This window comes from Dasypus novemcinctus, chromosome 3 (assembly GCF_030445035.2).
Source record: "Dasypus novemcinctus isolate mDasNov1 chromosome 3, mDasNov1.1.hap2, whole genome shotgun sequence".
Taxonomy (NCBI): Eukaryota; Metazoa; Chordata; class Mammalia; order Cingulata; family Dasypodidae; genus Dasypus; species Dasypus novemcinctus.
In genome coordinates, this window is record NC_080675.1 from 6,827,868 (window position 1) to 6,849,209 (window position 21,342).

At 53.2% G+C, this 21,342-nt stretch overlaps 1 protein-coding gene across 1 annotated transcript in view; it reads right to left on the reverse strand.

Moving 5' to 3' along the window:
- Window positions 1–1,238: 1,238 nt before the first annotated feature.
- The window catches only part of CYP46A1 (cytochrome P450 family 46 subfamily A member 1), a 38,609-nt gene continuing 18,505 nt past the window's right edge, over window positions 1,239–21,342 (reverse strand). Inside the window, 11 exon segments of the mRNA XM_058291807.2 lie at window positions 1,239–1,315; window positions 1,317–1,445; window positions 1,539–1,605; window positions 2,231–2,319; window positions 13,401–13,511; window positions 14,180–14,264; window positions 17,379–17,451; window positions 19,093–19,155; window positions 19,331–19,481; window positions 20,265–20,375; window positions 20,981–21,119. Coding sequence (XP_058147790.1) covers window positions 1,274–1,315; window positions 1,317–1,445; window positions 1,539–1,605; window positions 2,231–2,319; window positions 13,401–13,511; window positions 14,180–14,264; window positions 17,379–17,451; window positions 19,093–19,155; window positions 19,331–19,481; window positions 20,265–20,375; window positions 20,981–21,119 — 1,060 coding nt within the window. The 3' untranslated portion in view covers window positions 1,239–1,273.

Genomic DNA, 21,342 nt, shown 5'->3' on the forward strand with positions numbered 1-21,342 from the left:
AGGGCACCCGCAGGAGCAGGAGGCGTCCTGGGGCCACCCGCCCAGGGCTGGGCTGCAGCTACGTGCGCGGGTCTCCCGTCTCGCCTGGGACACGGACAGGGTGGGGACCTGAGCTTGTGCCCTCCATCCCCCATCACCCCGGCCCCACCTGGACCGCGCAGGCCACTTCCTCCCCTGCGCCTCGGTGTCCTCGTCTGCCCTATGGGACTGTCCCTCAGGATGGCGGCAGTCCTGAATGACACGGCACCCCTGCCTCCCTGGGGTGGAGAAGGGGCCCTTCAGGGGAGGAGGCTCGAGCCCCGGGCGGAGGTGGGGGCAGGGCGCCTTGTGTCCTCGGCATGAAGTGCTGAAGGAGAAGCTGGGGCAGGCGCCCGCCCTTGGATGGGCCCAGAAGACACGGCCCACTGGTCACTGCCCTTGGTCCCCCGCCAGACCCTGGGGGGCCCCCACGAGGATCACAGCCTCAGTAAGGCCTGGCCCAGTCGGCCTCCATGGGCCATGGGGACGGCAGGTAGGGCAGCGATTCTGCCGGCGGGCGGGTGGGTGCCAGCGGGCCTGGAAGCTGCCCCCGGAGGGCCCGAGGGCTCTGGACTGGCGAGGCCACCTGGGGAGCCGGCGCCCCTGACTCTCTCTCAAACCGCGGCTCTCCCAATCTGTCTCTCCTGGCATCCCGCCCTGGGGGTCTGCCGTCACGTTTCACAGGGGGACAGGCTCCGGCCAAGGCGGGGGCCCTTCCAAGCTGGCGTTGCCTGGTGGGCATTTCCAGGGCCTCTGTGGGATGGCGGCGCCCGGAGCTGTGCCCACCCTGAGAGGCACCGGCCTCGGCCCTGCCCCCATTTTACAGGTGAGCAAACTGAGGCCAGAGTGGGGTGCCGCGGTCCGGCCATTCATTCATGCAGTCGACACATTTATTGAGCGTGGCCTCTGTGCCCGGCCCCTGGCGGGCACAGGAGACTCAGAAGAGAATCACGCGGGGACCCGAGGCTCTCACAGCCTGCAGGGCGGGTGGTCCGTCCACGGACACTCACGATACAGTGTGGTCAGTGTGGTGTTAGAGGTAGCACAGGTGACCAAGGGAACACGGACGAGGGGCCCCTGGCTCCGACGGGGGTGGTGGGGGTGGGGAGGGCTTCCTGGAGGAGGTGACACCTGAAGAGGGCTCGAGGGGGTGAGCGAGGGTTAGGGGGTCTCGGCAGAGAGAGCGGCCAGGAAGGGCGCGGGTGGGGCGGGCGGTGGGCGCGGAGGGCGCCCCGCAGGAGGCGGGCGGGGGGCGTCAGCAGGGCGGCGGCGGGGGCGCCGGGGGCCGGCCGCGGGGGCCGCAGGGTGCACAGCACGGGGTCCAGCGGCTTGAGCGTGGCCTGCTCCTGCAGCCCGTAGCGCTGCCCGGGCACCAGCCGGAACTCGAGGCGCTGCAACAGCTTGGCCATCACCACCTTCACCTCCATCTGCGCGGCGGCGGCAGCGGGCGCCGGGGTCAGGGCAGCCCGGCCTGGCGCCCCGCGCCGCCCCGGGGAGCCCGCCCGCCCGGGCCCTCCTACCTGAGCGAACTGCTGGCCGATGCAGGAGCGGGGGCCCAGGGAGAAGGGGAAGTAGGTGAACCGAGGCCTGTGGGGAGGCGGGGGTCAGAGGTCGGCGGCCCCAGGGCGTCCCTGCACAGCTGACCGTCCGAGGCAGGTGTGTCCCCACCCCACCCCACCCCTGGGGACCCTGAAAATGGCAAAACCATCCCTCCCTGGGGTCACCGGAAACATCAGCCGCCCCGGAGCTGCGGCCTTGCTGGGCCCTCCGGCTGGTCCTTCTGGAAGGACCTCATGCCGGCTTCGCAGATGAAGGGGCCCAGGCTCCGAGAGGCGGAGACCCTCGCCCAGGGCGGTGGGCCACTGGCCCCTCGGCTCCTCCTGCATCTGGTTCTGGGCCGAGCCTGGGTGTGTGCCCGGCGGGCTGTCCCCGCCCCCTCTCGCCATCACTGCTGCTCGGAGTCATCCGTCTCCCGGCCCGCGGGTGGGAGCGTCACGGGAGGGGAGTTGCACAGGGTGCTGGCCGAGCCCCGGCTGGCACCAGCTGGGCTGGGCTCGGGTCCCAGCAGTACCCCTTGCGGCCCGAGCGCTGGTCTGGGATTTCCTCCCCAACGAAACGGGGGCCTGGGAAGGCTAAGTGGGAGCAGTGGCTCGGTTGTGGGGGTCCATCTCCTCCAGGCCTCCATTCGTGGGCAGCTCAAGGAGGGACTTACTTGGGTGCCCCTGGGCTGAAGCGGTCAGGGTTGAAAGTCAGCGGGTCCTCAAAGTACGTGTCCATCCGCCCCATGACGTAGGTGCTGAACTGCCGGGCAAAGGATCCGCTTGTGTCTGCTTCCAACAGTGGGCCCGGCCTGCCTTCCCCTCCCACTGGGGTGACAAGGACCAGAGTAGCTGCCCCGCCCCCACTGTGTTCCACCCACCCATCTGGGCAAGGGTGGGATTCCACTGGCCCCTGGAAATCTCTAAGAGGAAGAAAGGGGGTGGCCCAGGACGAGGCTGCCGGCTGGGAGACCTACACCACCCGTGCTTGGTGCGGCGGGTAGGAGAGCTGCGATTGCCCCTTTTTTCCGGTGAGGAAACTGAGGCTCAGAGATTCGGTGACTGCCTAAAGTCATCTGGCAAGTAGTGGCCAAACTGGTGTGCAAACCCAGGGCTGACTCCATGAGGCCATCCTCCTCTAGGTCCCTGAAAGCTGTTGTTCAAGCAAGGCTCACTTCAGTGGGCATGGGGTGGGAGAGCTGCAGGCCCCCGCCAGCCTTTCTCCTGCAGCCATGGTGCCTCCTGATGGGGCTAAGACTCTGGGCCCCGGGCTCCAAGGTCCATGCATCTGGCCTTGAAGAAGTAACACTCTTCCATATTTTGGGCCCTGGGTGCTGGCCTCTGTCTCTTCCTCCACCCTTGTATGTATCATCGATCTGAGCCCACTCCATCCCTGGTTCTCTGTGCTGAGAGTCCAGGGCAGCTGGGGGTGGGGTGGGGGGAGGATCTGGAGCTGAGCTCTGAACAGGGAGTGGGGGCATAAGAGGTGGTGGGGGGTAGAGTGAAGTCGATCCAACCAGGTGCCAGGGATTTTTGCCAGGTATGTGAAATATAGTAGAGTATCAATTCTTCTCCATTAGCTGGGATGGAGGTACCATCATCCCCTCCTTACAAGAATAAACTGAGGTCCAGGGAATGACTCAGCGAACCAGGAGCAGGGCTGGGAATGGGGCCTGGGTCTTTCCACTCAAAGCCCACGTGGTGGTACCAGTGGGTGCAGAGTCGCCTGCTGACCTCCTCTGCCGCAGGGAAGGGCATCCTAAGGAGATGGCCATCGAGGCAAAGTGGCATTGGTACAGGATCACAAACCAGAAGATCAGTGCAGCGGTGTAAGGAGCCACGCAGATGACACTTTGGTGTGTGTGGAGGAGGCATGGCTGAGCCCTGGGAAAGGAGGGGCTCCCCAACAAATGGGCTAGAAACATATGGTTACCCACATGTTTAAAAAAAAAAAAAAAGCAAATACTAACCTCACGCTGTACCCAAAATCAATTCTTGGGAGACAAGAAAAGAACTTTCAAAAGAAAGATGTAAATTTATAGAAGAAAATTTAAGTGATATCCTTTGGACCTCATGATAAGGATTTCTGAAATAAGACAATGCAAAATAACTAACCAATAAAAAATTAAGAACTTCAGATCAGACCCTCAAAAACACCTAACGGGGTGTTTGAGGAAACAAAGGCTGAAAAATTCCCAACTCTTATGAGGGATATGGATGTACATGTCCAGGAAGCACAGTGTACTCCAAACAGAATAAATCCTAACAGTTCTACTCAGAAACACATACTAATCAGATTGTCAAATGTGAAAGATAAAGAGGGAATCCTGAAAGCAGCAGCAAGAGAAGAGACACAGCACATATAAGAGAAGCTCAGTAAGAGGAAGTGCTGATTTCTCATCTGAAACCATGGAGTGAGAGGCAGTGGTTTTACATAGGTAAGGTGCTGAAAGAGAAAAACTGCCAGCCAAGAATTTTGTATCCAGCAAAATTATCCTTCAAAAATTAGGGAGAGATTAAACTATTCACAGATAAACAGAAATTGAGAGAATTCATCAATAAGAGTCCTGCCCTTCAAAAAATACTAAAGAGAGTTCTTCAGGTTAAAAGGAAAAGACAGGAGAGAGATTTGGAGAAGAGTGTCAAAAGGAAGACTATTAGAAAGAATAACTAAAAGGATAAAAAGAGAATCAAAAAATAAGATATGACATATATAAGCCTAAAGATTAAATGGTTGTAATAAGTACTGCCTTTACAATAACACTGAACGTTACCAGATGAAAATCCCCAAGTAAGAGACACAGATTGGTACAATGGATGAAAATATGATCCATCTATATGCTGTCTCCAAGAGACTCACCTTAGACCCAAGGACACAAATATGTTGCAAGTGAAGGTTGGAAAATGATTTTCCATGCAAGCAGGAACCCAAAAAGAGTTGGAGTAGCTATACCAATATCAAACAAAATAGACTTTAAATGAAAAACTATTGTAAGAGGAGCTGAGGTGACTCAAGTGATTGAGCCCCTCTCTTCCACATAGGAGGTCCTGGGTTCAGTTCCCGGTGTCTCCTAAAGAGAAGACAAGCAGACACATACCTCAAACAATGGGGAGGGGGAGGGGAGGAGGGATAAATAAAATAAATCTTTTTAAAAACCCACAATACTGTTGTAAGAGGCAAAGGACACCGTATATTAATAAAAGGGACAGTCTACCAAGAAAGAATCATTGTAAATATTTATGCATCTAACTGGGGGCCCCAAAATACATAAGGCACATATGGCAAAACTGAGGGGAGAAATAGACACTTATACAGTCATAGTGGGGAAACTCAAACACACCACTTTCAGCAATAGATAAAACATCTTGATAGAGGATCAATAGAGAAGCAGAGATCTTGAATAATACGTTAAAGGAACTAGACCAAACAGACATATAGAGAACACTGCACCACAAACAGCAGGATGTACATTCTTCTCAAGCACTCATGGATCATTCTCCAGGATAGACCACATGTTAGGTGAGAGAACAAGCCTCACTGAATTTAAAAAGACTGAAATTATCCAAAGCACTTTCCCTGACCACAACAGAACAAAGCTGGAACTCAATAATGGGCAGAGAACTGGAAAATTCACAGATACATGGAAGTTAAACAGCACAATCTTAATCAGTGGACCAAGGAAGACATTGCAAGAGAAATATCTCAAAGTGAATGAAAATGAGAACATAACATATGAAAACGTAAGGGGAAGTGGATGTGGCTCAAGCAACTGGGCTCCCATCTACCAAATGGGAGGCCCTGGGTTTGATTCCCGGGGCCTCCTGGTGAAGGCAAGCTGGCCTGTGTCACAGAGAGCTGACAGCCTGCGCTGTGGAGAGCTGACAACCCATGCTGATGACCCTGCCCTGCAGAGAGCTGCAAGATGATGCAACAAGATGATGCAACAAAGAGAGACAAGCAGACATGGAAGAGTGCACAGTGAATGGACACAGAGAGCAAACAGTCAAGCACAAGTGGCAATGGGCAGGAGGGGAATGAATAAATAAAATAAATCTCTAAAAAAAAAAACTTAAAGATGCAGTGAAGACAGTGCTGAGAGGGAAATTTATAGCCCTCAATGTCTACATTAAAAAAGAAGAAAGAGCTAAAATCAAAGACCTAACTACACACCTGGAGAAAGAACAGCAAATGAATCCTAAAGCAAGCAGAAAGAAATAAATAACAAAGAGTAGAGTGGAATTGAATGAAATTGAGAATAAAAAAATAAAATTAACAAAACCCAAAGCTGGAATTTTTAGAAGATTAATTCAATTGACAAACCCTTGGCTAGACTAGCAATGAAAAAAGAGAATAAATAAAATAAAATCAGAAACAAGAGAGGGACATCGCCACTGAATCCACAGGAATAAAAACTATCATAAGAGGATACTATGAAAAATTATATGTCAAAAAAATTGGATAACTTAGTTGAAACAGATGAATTTCTAGAAATATATGAACAGCCCACACTGACAAAAGAAGAAATAGAAGACCTCAACAGATGAACTACAAGTAATGAGATGGAATCAGTCATCAAAAACCTCCCAACAGGGTAGCAGTTGTGGCTCAACTGATAGAGCATCCGCCTACCATATGGAGGGTCCAGGGTTCGATACCCAGGGCCTCCTGACCCGTGTGGTGAACTGGCCCACATGATGTGCTACCATGTGCAAGGAGCACCATGCCATGCAGGGGTGGCCCCTACATAGGGGAGCCCCACGCACAAGGAATGTGCCCCTCAAGGAGAGCCTCCCCATGTGAAAAAAGTGCAGCCCGCCCAGGAGTGGTGCTGCACACAAGGAGAGCTGATGCAGCAAGATGACATAACCAAAAGAGCAACACAGTTTCCCAGTACCGCATGACAAGAATGCAAGTGGACACAGAAGAATACACAGCGAATGGACAGAGAGAGCAGACAACATGAGGAAGGGGAGAGAAATAAATAAAATAAATCTTTTTAAAAAAGCAAAAAAAGAAAAACCTCCCAACTAAGAAAAGCCCAGGACCAGATGGCTTTGCAGATGAGTTCTACCAATCATTCTGAAAAGAACTAATCCTGCTCAAACTCTTCCAGAAATTGAAAAGGAGGAAACATTACCTAATTCACTCTATGAAGCCAACATCACCCTAATACGAAAGTTACATAAAGATACTACAAGAAAAGACTGATCTCTCTAAAGAACTTAGATGCAAAAATCCTCAACAAAATACTTGTAACTAGGATTCGGCCACACATTAAATGAATTAAACACCAGATCGAGTGGGTTTTAGCCAAGGTATGCAAGGATAGTTCATGTAATACACCACATTAACAGACTGAAGGAGAAAAATTACATGATCATCTCTGTCGACGCAGAAAAGGCATTCGACAAAATTCAGCACTCTTTCTTGATAAAACAGTATGAAAGACAGGAATAGAAGGAAACTTCCTCAACAAGATAAAGGGCATATATTTAAATAAAACAAAACAAAAACCCAGCTAACTTCTTATTCAATGGTGAAAGGCTAAAAGCTCTCCCTCTAAGATCTGGAACAGGACAGGGATGCCACTGTCACTACTTTTATTCAACATTGTGTTACAATTTCTTGCTAGAGCAGTTAGGCAAGAAAAAGAAATAAAAGGCATCCTAATTGGAAAGGAAAAGTAAAACTTCCACTTCTTGCAGACAACATGATCATATATATATTAAGTCCTGAAAAATCTACAACAAAGCTACTAGAGCTAATAAGCAAATTTTGCAAAGTGGCAGGATATAAGATCAACATGCAAAAATCAGAAGAGTTTCTATACACTAGGAATGGGCAATCTGATGAGGAAATCAAGAAAAAAATTCCATTTACAATAGTAACTAAAAGAATCAAATATCTAGGAATAAATGTAACTAAGGATATAAAGGACATGTACACAGAAAACAACACAACATTGTTAAAAGAAATCAAAGCAGGGAAGCAGATGTCGCTCAAGCGATTGGTTCCCATTTATCATATGGGAGGTCCAGGTTTCGTTTCCCAGGGCCTCTGGTGAAGGCAAGCTGACCCATGCAGAGTGCAGGCCCATGCAGGAGAGCTGGCGCAGCAAGATGATGCAACAAAAAGAGACACAGAGGAGAGACAATAAAAGACACCGCAGACCAGGGAGCTCAGGTGGTGCAAGTCATTGAGCTTCTCTTCTACTCTGGTAGGTCCCAGGATCAGTTCCCAGTGCTGCCTAAAGAAAAGACAAGCAGACACAGAAGAATGCAAATGGACACAGAGAGCAGACAACGCCAGGGGAGGGAGAAATTAAAATAAATAAATAAATAAAAAAGGAATCGAAGCAGGTGTAAATAAATGGAAGGACGTTCTGTGTTCATGGACTGGAAGACTAAATATTATTATGATGCCAATTCTGCCCAAATTGATTTACAGATTCAATGCAACCCCAACAAAAATTCCATCAACCTTTTTTTTTCCAGGTACTGAGGGCTGGGCATTAAACCCAGGACCTCATATGTGGGAAGCTGGAGTGCAACCACTGAGACATACTGGCTTCCCAGAGTTGGTTTTTTCATTTGTTTTGCTTTTGTATGTTTTTGTTTTTTCAGGAGACACTGGGAACCAAACCTGGGACCCCCCACCCCCACCAAGTGGGAGGCAGGAGCCACACTTGAGCCACATCTGCTCCATCAGCCTTTTTTTTTTTTCAAAAATAGAAAAGCCAATTACTAAATATATTTTGAAGGATAAGGAGCCCCAAATTTCCAAAATCATTTCAAAAAAGAAGAACGAAGTTGGAGGACGCACACTACCTAACTTTAAATCAAAGCTATAGTGGTCCAAATTTCATGGTATTGACACAAGGATAGACATATTGACCAATGGAACCAAACAGGTCAGAAACAGACCCGCACATCTACAGGCAATATTTGAAAAGGTCACTAAGTCCACTCGACTGGGACGGAATAGTTTCTTTAGCAAATGGTGTTGGGAGAACTGGATATCCATATCCAAGAGAATGAAAGAAGATTCATATCTCTCATCCTATTCAAAAATTAACTTGAGATGGCTCAAAGACCATAAAAACTCCTAGAAGATAATGTAGGGAAACATCTATGAGATCTTCTGGCAGGCAATAGTTTCATAAACTTTATACCCAAAGCATGAGCAATGAAAGAAAAACTGGGACTGCCTCGAAATTAAAAACTTCTGTGCTTCAAAGGAGTTTGTTAAGAAAATGAAAAGGCCCCCTCTCAATTAGAGGTGGAGTGGGTATCACCATCCCAGAATCCTCAGGATTGGAGAATAAGACATGGACTAGAGTGGACTTACTGGTATTCCACTATAGACTTCCTGTGATTCTAGCAATGGAAGAAATTGTATCATTGATGTGGAGATGGTGGCCACGGGAGTTGCTGAGGGCAGGGAAAGGGGAAGAAGAGGTGTAATATGGGGGCATTTCCAGGACTTGGAATTGTCCTGAATGACATTGCAATGACAGATACAGGCCATTATATATCCTGCCATAACCTACAGAATTGAGTGGGAGACAGTGTAAACTACAATGTAAACTACAATCCATGCTTAGTGGCAATGCTCCAAAATGTGTTCATCAATTGCAATGAATGGACCACACTAATGAAAGAAGTTATTAATGTGGGAAAAGTGGGAGGTGTGGGGAGTGGGGCATATGGGAATCCCTTATATTTTTTAATGTAACATTTTATGTAATCTAAATATCTTTTAAAAATAAATTAAAAATATATTTTAAAAAAAGAGAGGGAAGTGGATGTGGCTCAGGTGATAGAGCTTCTGCCCACCATATGGAAGGACCCAGGTCTGATCCCTGGGACCTCCTGTTTAAAAAGAAGAGTGCCTGTGCAGCGAGCCAAGTGCCCGCATGAGTGCCTGCGTGGGAGCCCAGTGCCCGCATGAGCGCCTGCGTGGGAGCCAGTGCCTGAGCGAGTGCCTGTGTGGTGGGCCAGTGCCTGCGCAAGTGACTCACGCAGCAAGATGATGATGCATCCAAAAAGAGAGACAAAGGGAGAGTCAAAGTGAACTGCAGCAGAGACAAGGAGGTGGTGCAATTGACAGGGAAACTCTCTCCACATCAGAGGTCTCTAGGATGGAATCCTGGTGAATCCTAGAGGAAAGAAAATGAGAAGAGAAGACAACACAGACAGTGAAAACAGCAGGGAGGGGGGAGGGGAAGGGGAGAAAATAAATAAATCTTTAAAAAAAAGAAAGTGAAAAGGCAGCCTATTCAATGGGAGAAAATATTTGGAAACTACATATTCAATAAGCATTTAATATCCAGCATATATAAAGAAATCCTACAATTCAATAAAAAAAGACAAACAACCCAATTTAAAAATGGGCAAATGATTTGGACACTTTTCCAAAAAGAAAATACAAATGGCTAAGAGCACATGAAAAGATGCTCAACATCATTCGCTATTAGGGAAATGCAAATCAAAACTACAATGAAATATCATTTCGTACTTACTAAACTGGCTGATAAAAAAAAAAAAAACAACCAGGAAATATAAATACAAGTGCTGGAGAAGATGTGGAGAAATGGGAACACTCATTCACTGCAGGTGGGAATGCAGAATGGCGCAGCCACTGTGGCAGACAGTTTGCGGTTCCTCAGGAAGCTGAGTATAGAATTGTCATATGATTCAGCAATCCTGCTACTAAGTATAAACCCAGAAGAAATGAAAGCAGGGACATGAACAGATATATGCACACCCATGCTCACAGTGGCACTATTCACTATTGCCAAAAGATGGAAGCAACCCAACTGCCAGTCAACAGATGAGTGGATAAACAAGATGTGGTACATCCATACGATGGAATACTATTCAGTTACAAGAAGGAACAAAGTACTGATGCATGCGACAACATGGATGATTCTTGAAGACATTATGTAGAGTGAAATAAGTCAGGTGCAGAAGGACAAATCAGTGAGAAGGATCTCACCGATATGAATGAAGTATGATGAGCAGATTCATGGAGGTAGAGTCTGGAAGATGGGTTCCCAGGAAACGGAAGGTGAGTAGAGAATGGTGAGCCAATACTTTTCTGTGCAGAGTTCATAATTAGGTTGACTGCAACGTTTGGAAATGGGTGGGGGTGATGGTGGCGCAGCAACGTGAGTGAAATTGAAGCTGAACTGCACGTGTGAATGTGGTTGGAAAGGGACGTTTGGGGTTGTACATGTTGCTAGAAAGAAAGCTAGAGGATAAAACGGGGGACTCTATAACACAGTTAATTCTGGGGTGACCAAGGATTGTGGTTAATAATACAAATATTAAGAAAGTTCTTTCAGGAGCTATAACAAAGGTATGTCACTGGTACCAGGTGTTGATAGTGGGGTGGTATATGGGGGAAACGCACTAAAGCATACTTCTATGGGATAGGAATGTATTCTTGTTGTCATAGGTATGTTTTCTGGGTAGAAGCGCACACAGGAGCTAACTTCCATCCTGGGGAAGTCCTGCTACTTCCTCAAATAAGATGGTGAAAATCTCTGGAATATATAAGCCTTGCCTGATAGAAGAAAATAGGTCAATATACCAAGCCCTTAATCTTAATGTTTGCACTTAGGAACCTTATTCCTGTAAAGATGAAACTAAGCCTAGCTATAATTAATGCCTAAGAGTGACCTCCTGAAAGCCTCCTTGTTACTCAAATGTGGCCTCTCTCTAAGCCAAATTCTGCAAGTAAACTCACTACCTTCCCTCTGATGTGGGACATGTCTCCTGGAGGTGAGCCTCCCTGGCACTTAGGGACTATTACCAAGTCTAATCAGGGATGCATTTGGGAAATATTAAATAAAACAAAAGGGGGAAATATTAAATAAAACAGAGTTTTTATGGCTAAGGGATTTCAAAGTGCGTTGGGAAGTCATTCTAGAAGTATGCTTATGCAGGGCCAAGGCAGATTTCACAAACTGCCACCATTACCAACGACTCAAATAAAAGTGCTCCTGAGGGCGCTGAGGACGTCTGGATACCGCAGGCAAGGTACATAGCCTCATGAAATCAACACTTCCTCAGTGGGCCCTATTTGGAAATATATGAAAATCTATTTCCCCGATATAACATAGTTATCCTCATTTATAAATCCACTAGTGATGGTTCTTCTACTCCTTTTAATGAACCTATTATTTTCAATGTACCTGTTAAATGTATTTCTCAGAGACTTAAATCTTCAGATTGTTCATATGCTGGCTGAGCATGCAGGCAACTCCAACTCTCCAGTTCTTTGGGCTTGCCCTGGACGACCTACGAAACTATGACGACGGACAGGTCCCATCCCGAAACCAAGGAGTATCTTCACCTACAAGCAGAACATTCTTTCCTCTGCCAGATAATATCTACGGCCCCTCTGAGCTTGAAGCAATCAGAGCAGGCATCATCGCAATCCCTCAAGACTGAGGGATGAAGGAAAATAAGGGGGGAGTGTGACCAGGGACCAAAGCCGATTTATTGTTATTGTACTTATCTTGTGTTAATGGAATAACTTGTAACATTGATATAAAAAATAAAATAAAATACACCTTAACAAAGACAAGCCACAAATCTTTGGCTTGGAGAAGACATTTGCAGCAAATAGAGCTGACAAAGGATGAACTCATGAATTTTTCTAAAGCCCTGACTATCAATAAGAAAAGATAAATAACCCAAGGGGGCGGGGGGATGAACGGACACCCCACAGATGAGCACAAGGATGTGAAGCCACACTCCGCGTCACCAGCCATCAGGGACAGGCAAATCAAGACACAGATACGGTGTTGCACTGATTTCATCGCCAAGACCTCTGGCCACACCGAGTGTGGAGGATGATGAGCGGCCGGCCGCCTCCTGCGCAGCTGGCGGGCCCCTGCCCCGGCACGGCGCCTTTGGAAGCAGTGTGGTCTGTAACGCTGACATGGGCCCGCCTCACGAGCCCGCCACCCGCCTCCTGGTTTACGCCCGGGTCTGCAACGTGCACCGGGACGCACGGACAGGCTCGCTCCCGGCAGCACCAGTGTTCACGGAGCCCTCTCCAACGCCCGGGACCCCCGAGTGGGTGAGGGCTGGTGCAAGAGCGGCCCGGGAGGCCGCTGCGCAGCAGTGGGAGTTGGGGACACGCGCCACGTGTAAACCCTGGCCAGCGTCACGCTGAGTCAAAAAGCCAGTCCCAGAGCACGTTATTGTGGCAACACACATGTGTGAGAAAGCTAAAAAGAAAAGGCAAGGGAATGGCAAACTCAGGGTAGGGCGGCGACTCCTCGTGGGGGGAGGCAGGGGGACGGGGCGGGATGCACCTGGACTTGGCTATACTAGAGCTGGGGGGTGGGATGGGCGTAGGGGGGCTCATTATGAATGAGGGCACGCCTGAGTGGAAGAATGCGTGAACAAGCGGACGAGTACGTAAGCAGGCGCATTTAAAGAGCGCGGTGGGAGGAGGGCAGCCCTGGGGGTGGCTGCGGAGAGGATCTAGGACAGAGGCAGGTCAGATGTGAAATCGGGCACACCCCGTGTCTGCCCTTCGCTGGCTGTGTGACCCCAGGGCGGTGCCTGCATCTCTCAGAGCCTCAGTGTCCTTGGCTGTCCATGAGGCCCCTCCCTTCCAGAATGATCCCCGTAAACTTACACAGGATGGGGTGGGGAGTCAGAGGAAAAGGCCTCGGGGGGCTGTGGCTCAGACGACAAGGTGCACGGCAGCCCGTCCAGCCCTGCGCCACGGGCCTCCCCAACGTCAACGGACAGACCCCCAAATCAGCCAGGCTGGGGGCTGGTGGGCCGGCCACCCCAGGGGTCCCCAGGGGGCCCACGCACCAGGAGCGGGGTGTTGCCGGGGACTCTGACCCCATCAATCAAGGTCTCCTCTTCCAGTCGGCGGAAGGTGCCCCACGCAGGGGGGTACAGCCGCAGTGACTCTTTGAGGACCTGCAACAGCCGTGGGGGGCAGGCAGCAAGCCAGGCAGTCGAGGGGTGTGCCCGGGCCCCCCGCTCCCGTTCACAGGGCCGCATGTGCCCCCGGACCCACCCCAGGACTTCACCTACCTGCCCAACCCCTCTTAAGACAAATGGGGATACTGAGGCCCAGGAGGAAAAGGTCGTTGTGCAAGGCCACAGTGGCCAAGCTGGGATGGGGACCCAGGCCTCCCTCTGAGCCAGGGCTCCTGCCACCCCAGAGAGCCACAGAGGAACCAAGCCATGCCTCCAGCAGAGCTGGACTGGCATAGAGAGGGGTTGGCTGAGCCTGGCTCCCTGGGCAGGCTGAGCCTGGCTCCCTGGGGTGGGCTTATGGCTTGTGGAAACCAGGCCTCGCCGGTAAATGCACCCCGGCCTTGACTGAAGGGCTGGTTTCCGCATCCCGCTGCCGGACTGGGCCCCCTGGGGATCCTTCACCGGCCGCCCCCAGGTCCAGCCCCCCGCGGCTTTGCTGTCGTGGACGTGGAGGTAACCTGGGACCCGGGAATCTTTACATTCCCCAGGTGCTTGCCGCGTGCGGCAAAGTGTGAGCACGGCCGTGCTGAAGGATACCGGAAGGCCACAGCCGCAGCTGGAGGAGGCCCCGCCCCCTGCCCAGAAGCTTCTCCCCTGTGCCCCACCTGGGAGAGGTACTGCAGTCTCCCCAGGTCCTCGCAGTCGAGCTGCCGCTTAGCCCCGATGACCTCGTCCACCTCAGCCTGGAGCCTGTGGGTGAAGACGCGGAAGGTGAGTCTCCAAGAGGGCGGCCCCACGTCGGTTTTAAGAACGGGGGATGTCAGAATGGGAGAAAATAGCTGCAACTCGTATATCTGATAAGAGTTTATTATCCCGAGTACATAAAGACCTCCTACAACTCAAAAACAAAAATCCAACCCAATTTAAAAATGGGCAAAGGACTGGAATGGACATTTCTCCAAAGAAGAGACACAAATGGCCGATCAGCACCTGAAAAGGTGCTCAGTCTCACTGGCCGTTAGGGAAATGCAGATCAAAACCACAATGAGATGCTGTTTCATACACATTTGAAGGGCAATTATTATCTAAAAGAAAAATAGAAAGTCTTAGTGAGGAGGCAGAGAAACCGGCAGCCCTGTGCAGTGCTGGTGGAGGTAAAATGGGCAGCCACGGTCAAACACAGTCAACTGCTCCTCAAGAAGAGAAACACAGAATTGCCATTTGGCCCAGCAATTCCATCCTAGGTACACACTCCCAAAAGTGAACGCAGGGACTCAAACCGATATTTGCACGTCAATGTTCATGTCCACAAAAGGGCAGAAACAATCCATGTGTCCATCGCCAATGCCTGGGTAAACAAAATGTGGTAGATACATGCAACGGAATACTAGTCAGCGGTGAAAAGGAATGACGTTCTGATACAGCAGACAAAACGGATGAACCTGAAGACATCATGCTGAGTGAAATGAGCCAGACACAAAAAGATAGACCTTATATGGTCACACAGATATGAAGTAATTAGAATAAGCAAATTCATAGAGTCAGAAACTAGAATCCGGGTTTCCAGGGGCCGAGGTAGGAGCGGGAAACGGGGAGTTAAGGCTCAAACTGTACAGACTTCCTATTTGGGGCGATGGAAAGGTGTTGGTAACGTGTGGTGGTGCCGTGAGCACAACAGTGAGAACGTGATGAAGAGCACTGAATTATAGACGAAAATGTGGTTAAAAGGGGAAACTTCAGGTTGGACGTATGTTTATATTTAAAAAACAACAACAATGACTACAACACAAACAGAACTCTAACGATGTGCCACACGAATGCGAGGCGTGAATATGGAGGGGGGTGGTTTATGAGGATTCTGTACTTCCCACATGCTTTTTCTAGTAACCTGCAACTTTTTTTCCCTAATAAAAAGAAAAAGACATTATGCCAAGTGAAATAAGCCAGACACAAAAGGACACGTATTGACCGATTCTACTTTTTGGAAATATCTAGAATAAGCAAATTCATAGAGACAGAAAGTAGATCAGAGGTTCCCAGGTACAGGGGCGGGGACAGGGGCTTCTGCCTAGTGGGTCCAGGGGTTCTGATTGGGGTGATGAAAAAGTTCTGGTGACGGACAGCGGTGCTCGCAGGACAAGATGGTGAATGCAACTAATACCGCTGAATGGAACACTTTAAAATGGTTAAATTGGGAAATTGCACATTATGTATATGCTACCACAATCAATGTTTTTAAAGGGGTGGGGGTGGAAGGAAGCATGAAGGATGAGGTATGGAGATTCCCATTTGCAAACACTGCCCTGCCCGATTGTCAAATGCATCCAGCACCTGCCACTTCCAAAACAAAGTGCCCAAGCATTTTGGAAATATGTTCCAGGGGCCTGAAAACATTCACCCTCCATGTTGTGTTTGCCACTTGGAATCTGTTGTAAGAAATAAAACACCTGGGAAGCAGAGACAATTCCAACAATTGAGCTCCCGCCTACCACATGGGAGGTCCCAGGTTTGGTTCCCAGTGCCTCCTAAAGCAAGACAGCGAACTGATGTGACGGGCTGGCACTGCAAGCTGACGCAAAAAGATGATGCAACAAAGAGACACAAGGAGGAAAACAATGAGAAACTCAAACAACAAAGCAGGGAGCAGAGGTGGCTCAAGCAATTAGGCACCTCCTTCCCACATGGGAGGTCCTGGGTTCAGTTCTGGTGCCTCCAAAAAGAAAATGAACACACAACGAACAGACACAGCAAGTGCAAAAGGGCAGGGAAGGTGAGGAAGAAATAAAATTGTTGAAAAAAAAAGAAATGAAGCACACCAGAGAGCAAGGCCAGTGCATTCCCACTGCGGCCTTACAGCAGCCACAGCTGGAAACCACAGCACAAGGTACAAGGATGCTGGGTAAGTAAACTTTAGGACAAGCACTGGTGAAAATAATACACAGCATTGAACGTGAATTTGGGAAGGCGTTACAATGACGTGGGTGATGTGATAAAATACCCTGTGAATAAAGCCAGCCAGGCATCAGATGGCAAAGAACACCCAGAGTCATGGGAGCACAGACAAAACGATGGTGAACAAAGAAATCGGTGGTTACTAGGGAAATGCCTCTGGCTGGGGGGTCACCGTGGTGGGTTCTTAAATGGTCACTGTTGCTCGCCTCCTGCTTTTTCTGATCTTTAAGGTCAAGTGCACAGGTCTAATGCTAGTCTACGTTCTTCAGCCTCCTTTCCAAGCTGCTCGTGCGTGCTGCCGATGACGCACGGCGCAGCCCAAGCCCGGCGCCCTCCCCAGGGCCGCCACACCTGTCCTTCCCACAGGCTTTCACGGGGCTCAGGGCTCCAGGCGAAGGTTCTCGAGGGAAGTGGGCTCCACGCGTTTTGTCTTTAGGGACCTGGGGCCCAGCTCGAATGAATGCCAGCTCCCCGGGGGTGCCCTCCTCGGTCCTCTAGCTGAAGACTGGCGCTCCCTCAGCACGTGGTCTGCAGGGTTGGCCTCTGGCCAGGCGCCGGGGACAGGCGGGGAGGGAAAGAGCCACGTGTGCCCCCCCGGGAGCTTCTAGTCTCATGGCTGAAAGAGGCTTAGAGCCAACGGTCCCAGAAGAGCACACGCCTGTGAGCTGGGATGGGGCCGGGAGGGAGGGAACGGGGGCGAGGGGCAACCTCAGGGCTCCGAGAGGCTTCTCTGGAGGTGGAGGAGAAGCGGCGTTCTCCAGGAGAGCTTCCAGAAGAGGAAGCAGCACGTGCAAAGGCCCCGGGGTGAGGGAAGCTGGACGCGTTTGAGGCGGCTCCGTGGTGGGAAGGGGATGGGTAGCCCCCCTGGAACCACGATAGCCCCTCTGCCAACCTCCAGGGCAGCCCCCTCACCTGGCCACGATCTCGGGCTGGCGCGACAGCTCCATCACCGTGAATGCCAGGTGGTTGGCTGAGGTCTCGTGACCTGTGGGAGAGGAGGAGGAGGACGGCAGCTCCACCAGGGGCCCCGGAAGCCCCGAGCCCCTCCCCGCAGCGCGGCCCCGACAAGGGCCCCGGAGGCAGCGCTGGGCCTGGGTGGGGGGAGCCCCTGCTGCACCCCTGATGGCACACGCCAGCATGTGATGTGCCGGGAGATGAGCCCACCGCTCCCCGGGCAGGCTCCCGTGGGAGAGCGCCAGGGTGGCCCGGGCCTGCCTGCACCGTGACCTCCGTGGGGTGCTCTGCCTCGGGCCTCAGTTTCCTCACAAGGGAGCAGAGGGAGAGTGCAGCCGCCCGCATCCCTGCCACACCCTGCGGCGTCTCTCGCAGGGCTCGGGGTGGGCTGCCAGCGCGGGAGGGCTTAGCGGATCCGCACGGGACCATCCAGGCCGGCTGGGAGCCCGGCGCGCACCCCAAGGCCCCCATTTTATGGAGGAGACCCTGGAGGGGCGGAGGGGCGGGACCCGGCGGCACAGGGCCGGCCTCTCCGGAGCTGCGCCTGGGACCTGGCCACCAAGTCCCTGCCGGGGGGGTCCCCGGCGCCGGGTCTCGCCCCAGCCCCGCCGTTCCGCCAGGGGCGCCTGCACCTGCTTCTCCCCGCCTGGAGGGCCCGCCCGCACGCCTGGCTGACCTCCTCAGCCTCCCCCGCGCTCTTGCCCGCAAGGCAGGCATCAGGGGGTGAACTAGGCCCCCCCAAATGTACGCTCACGCCCCACCCCGCCCGTGAATGGGACCTTGTTGGGAAACAGGGTCTCTAAAGGCGAGGCTGAGGGCACGAGGAAAGGACAGGCGCAGGCGCGATGCCACAGAGCACCAGGGCGGCCGGGGGCGGGGCCCTGTCACACCTTGACCTTGAGCGTCCGACCTCCAGACCGGAGGCGACGCGTCTCTGTTGTTTGACGCCCCCCCCCCCCCCCGGTTTGTGGCCCGTGACTGGAGCACCCCCGGGAAACCAGGGCCCCCTCCTCTGGAAGCCCCGGCCCAGCAAGGCTCCCGGGCTTCACTCCGTCTGTCCGTCCGTCCTCCGTGTTAGACTGGGGGCTGCTGCCCATCCTGTCTGCCCTGGTCAGGGGTCCACTAGGCCCCAGGGATCCTCAGGCCAGCGAAACCACGTAGCGCCTCACGCCGAGCACAGCATCTCACGACGGCGCAGCCGCACGAGCGTGGCACCACGAGAGGCGTGCGGGGAAAGGGGGCCCGGGCGCCCCGGCGGGCTCCGCCGAGGGCCTGCTGCGGCCTGGGCCGCCCCGGAAGCCTTCCCTGAGGAGAGGCCCCTGAAGGGTGAAGAGGCGTTTTCTAGGTGGAGGGGGCACTCAGGAAATAACCGACGAGGCAACGACCGCAAGACGGAGCTGGGAGGGGCTTGGCGCACCTTTTTGTGTCGGACTGATGAGGGCCTCCCCGAAATCCTGAGGAGAGGGCCCTCAAACTCACGTGGCGGCCCCCGGAGCCCCAAGAGCCAGCCTCGCCAGGCCCACAGTCGCCAGTTCCGGGAGAGCCTCGGAACCGCCCGGGCTGAGGAAGGGCCAGGCTGCCCCGTGCCCCCCGGACCTGAAGCAGCACCGGGGAGCGCTCGGGCCGCCGGGAGATGCCACCACCGGGTCCCCGCGCCCGCGGAGCTACGAACCGGCGATGAAGAAGGTGACAAAGTTGTCCAGCAGAATCTCTTCGTCCTGCGCCCCCTCTTCGGCTGAAAGGCAAAGGAGGCGCTTGGTCCCCCGACAGCCGACGCCCGGGGCCCCCCCGGACCCCCCGCCCCCCCTGCCCGCCGCGCAGAATGACCGGGCGCCCCTGCCCTCCCGAGACCGACGGAGACGGCCGCAGTCGGTGGCCAGGCCGGGGAGCCCCCCGGGGAGACGGCGCACCTTTGAGGATCTGCGTGAGGATGTCGGCGGGCACGTCCTCCCCCCGCGTCAGGGCCTCGCGGCGGCGCTGCACCCAGTCCTTGCCCACGCGGCGCAGGAGGCGGATGCTCTCCCGGATCTCCCGCAGCTGCTTCCTCCTCCCAGGCAGAAACTGGACAAGGGTTCCAGCGCGAGGGGGCTGACCCGGCGCACGGCGCGCTCCCCTCTCCCCCCGCCCCGGAGCCACTCGAGAAATCCACAGGAGGTTGGAAGGATGGGAGGACATTCTAGAAGCGCTAGAGCAGCCAGGGAGACTAGATCGAGGCGGCCAACTGAGCCCAAGATCAGCTTCCCCATCCTACACAAAATTACGGGGAAAAAAATTCTTGAAAAAATCTCGAGTATTGAAAAATTAAGAAGGGATCCCCAAGAGGAATCCATAGCTGCAAGGTTGGGGGGCACAAAGGGGCTGCAGGTTCAGAGGCTGAAGTCCCGGGGAAGAGGAGGGGGCCCTGGGCGTCTGGCTGGAGAGCAACTCAGGTACCACTCTCCCCGCCTTCTTCCTTCTTCATGCCTGGAACAAGCAGGTGGTAGCTGGAGCTGCAGCAGCCATCTTATGACAATGAAGTGACACGCTGAGTACAGCGGAACAGAAAGACAAAAATCCAGGAACAGCTGACCTGATGGGGCCATGAAAGCCAGGCCAGATGGCCTGCGGTGAGGATCATTTTAGGTCAGGGGAAGATGAACTCCTAATGGACTGAAGCCACTTTGATTTGGGGCCTCCACTCTAGGTGATGAATGCCAAAATCCTAATTGATTCAGAGGGTGAATTAAGTCACTTTGGACATACACCAGGTCTGAAAACCCACTCTAATCATCGCTAGAGGAGGAGCTTCAGCAAATGAGGGCAACGCAAGCTCCGGCGGTCATGGCGGTGGGGCTGCAGCGGTACCTTGGCCAGGGTGTTGCGGGACGCGGTGATACCCTCTAGCATCACTCTCACTGCCCGCGGCAGGGGCTGCTGCGCGTCCAGCAGCATGCTGGTCTCCATCCCAAAAGCTGCCTGGGGGAGAGAGAAAAGCCAGGTCATGCCAGGGGGATCGAGCCAGGGTGGGGCCCGGCGCTGGGCAGCTGCAGAGCCAGGCCGGGGCTGAGCATCTCCGTGCATTGTCCCCGTGACGCCTTACAATGGCCCGGGATGTTTCCAACCCCATCGGATGTTGTGAGGATTAAGTAGCACAGAGCAGCTACTCAATAAACCTTGGCTTCCTTCCTTGACGAGAGACATTTCCCCTGAACTACACGTCTCCATGCAGCTGGGCAGTGACTTGTCTGAATAACGAGGGTAACGTTATTCAGGCCCTGCCTTCAGCGTTCCTGGTCTGCCTTTGTTTGGGGTCACCCGGGCCACCGCCGGGGAGACCAGGGCGAAGAGCCCTGGGCGGGCAGGGGAGGCAGGGTCTGGGCTCAGGGTCAGGCAGACCTGACATCGGGTCTCTTGGGGTCCACTTCCAGCACCCCCACCCTCACACTGGGTGCTTTGCACATTTAAGAGAGGAAATGCAGGAGGCCCAGGCACAGAGAGGGGCCGGCTGGCACGTGGAGGAGAGGAGCAAGGAGCAGAGGGCGAGCGCGGGGGAGAGGGCCAGCTGCTCATCCGCCCGTCACCTTGGCCAGGATGTCCATGGCGGTGCAGGTCAGCATGTCCTGCATGGACACTGGGGTCTGTCCGTCCGCCTTGGCTTCCAGAATCTCCACCAGCTGCTCCGCCTTCTCGTTGAACGTCTCCATCAGGCTAACCAAGGAGCTGGGAAGCAGCAGCGTGTCAGGACCACGGGAGCCGGCCGTCCTGCTGGACGGTCACCGCAGGGTGGGCACCGCACCCCTGTGCCACAGGAGGGTGTGCGGCCCCCCCGGACCCCTCCCAGCCGGGCTGGCTTCCCCCCCGGGGGTCCGGCCAACGCATGAGGGCTGCCGGCGGGGAGCTAAGTCTCCTCCACTCATGAGGGTGCTGTCCCTTTGTCATCGTA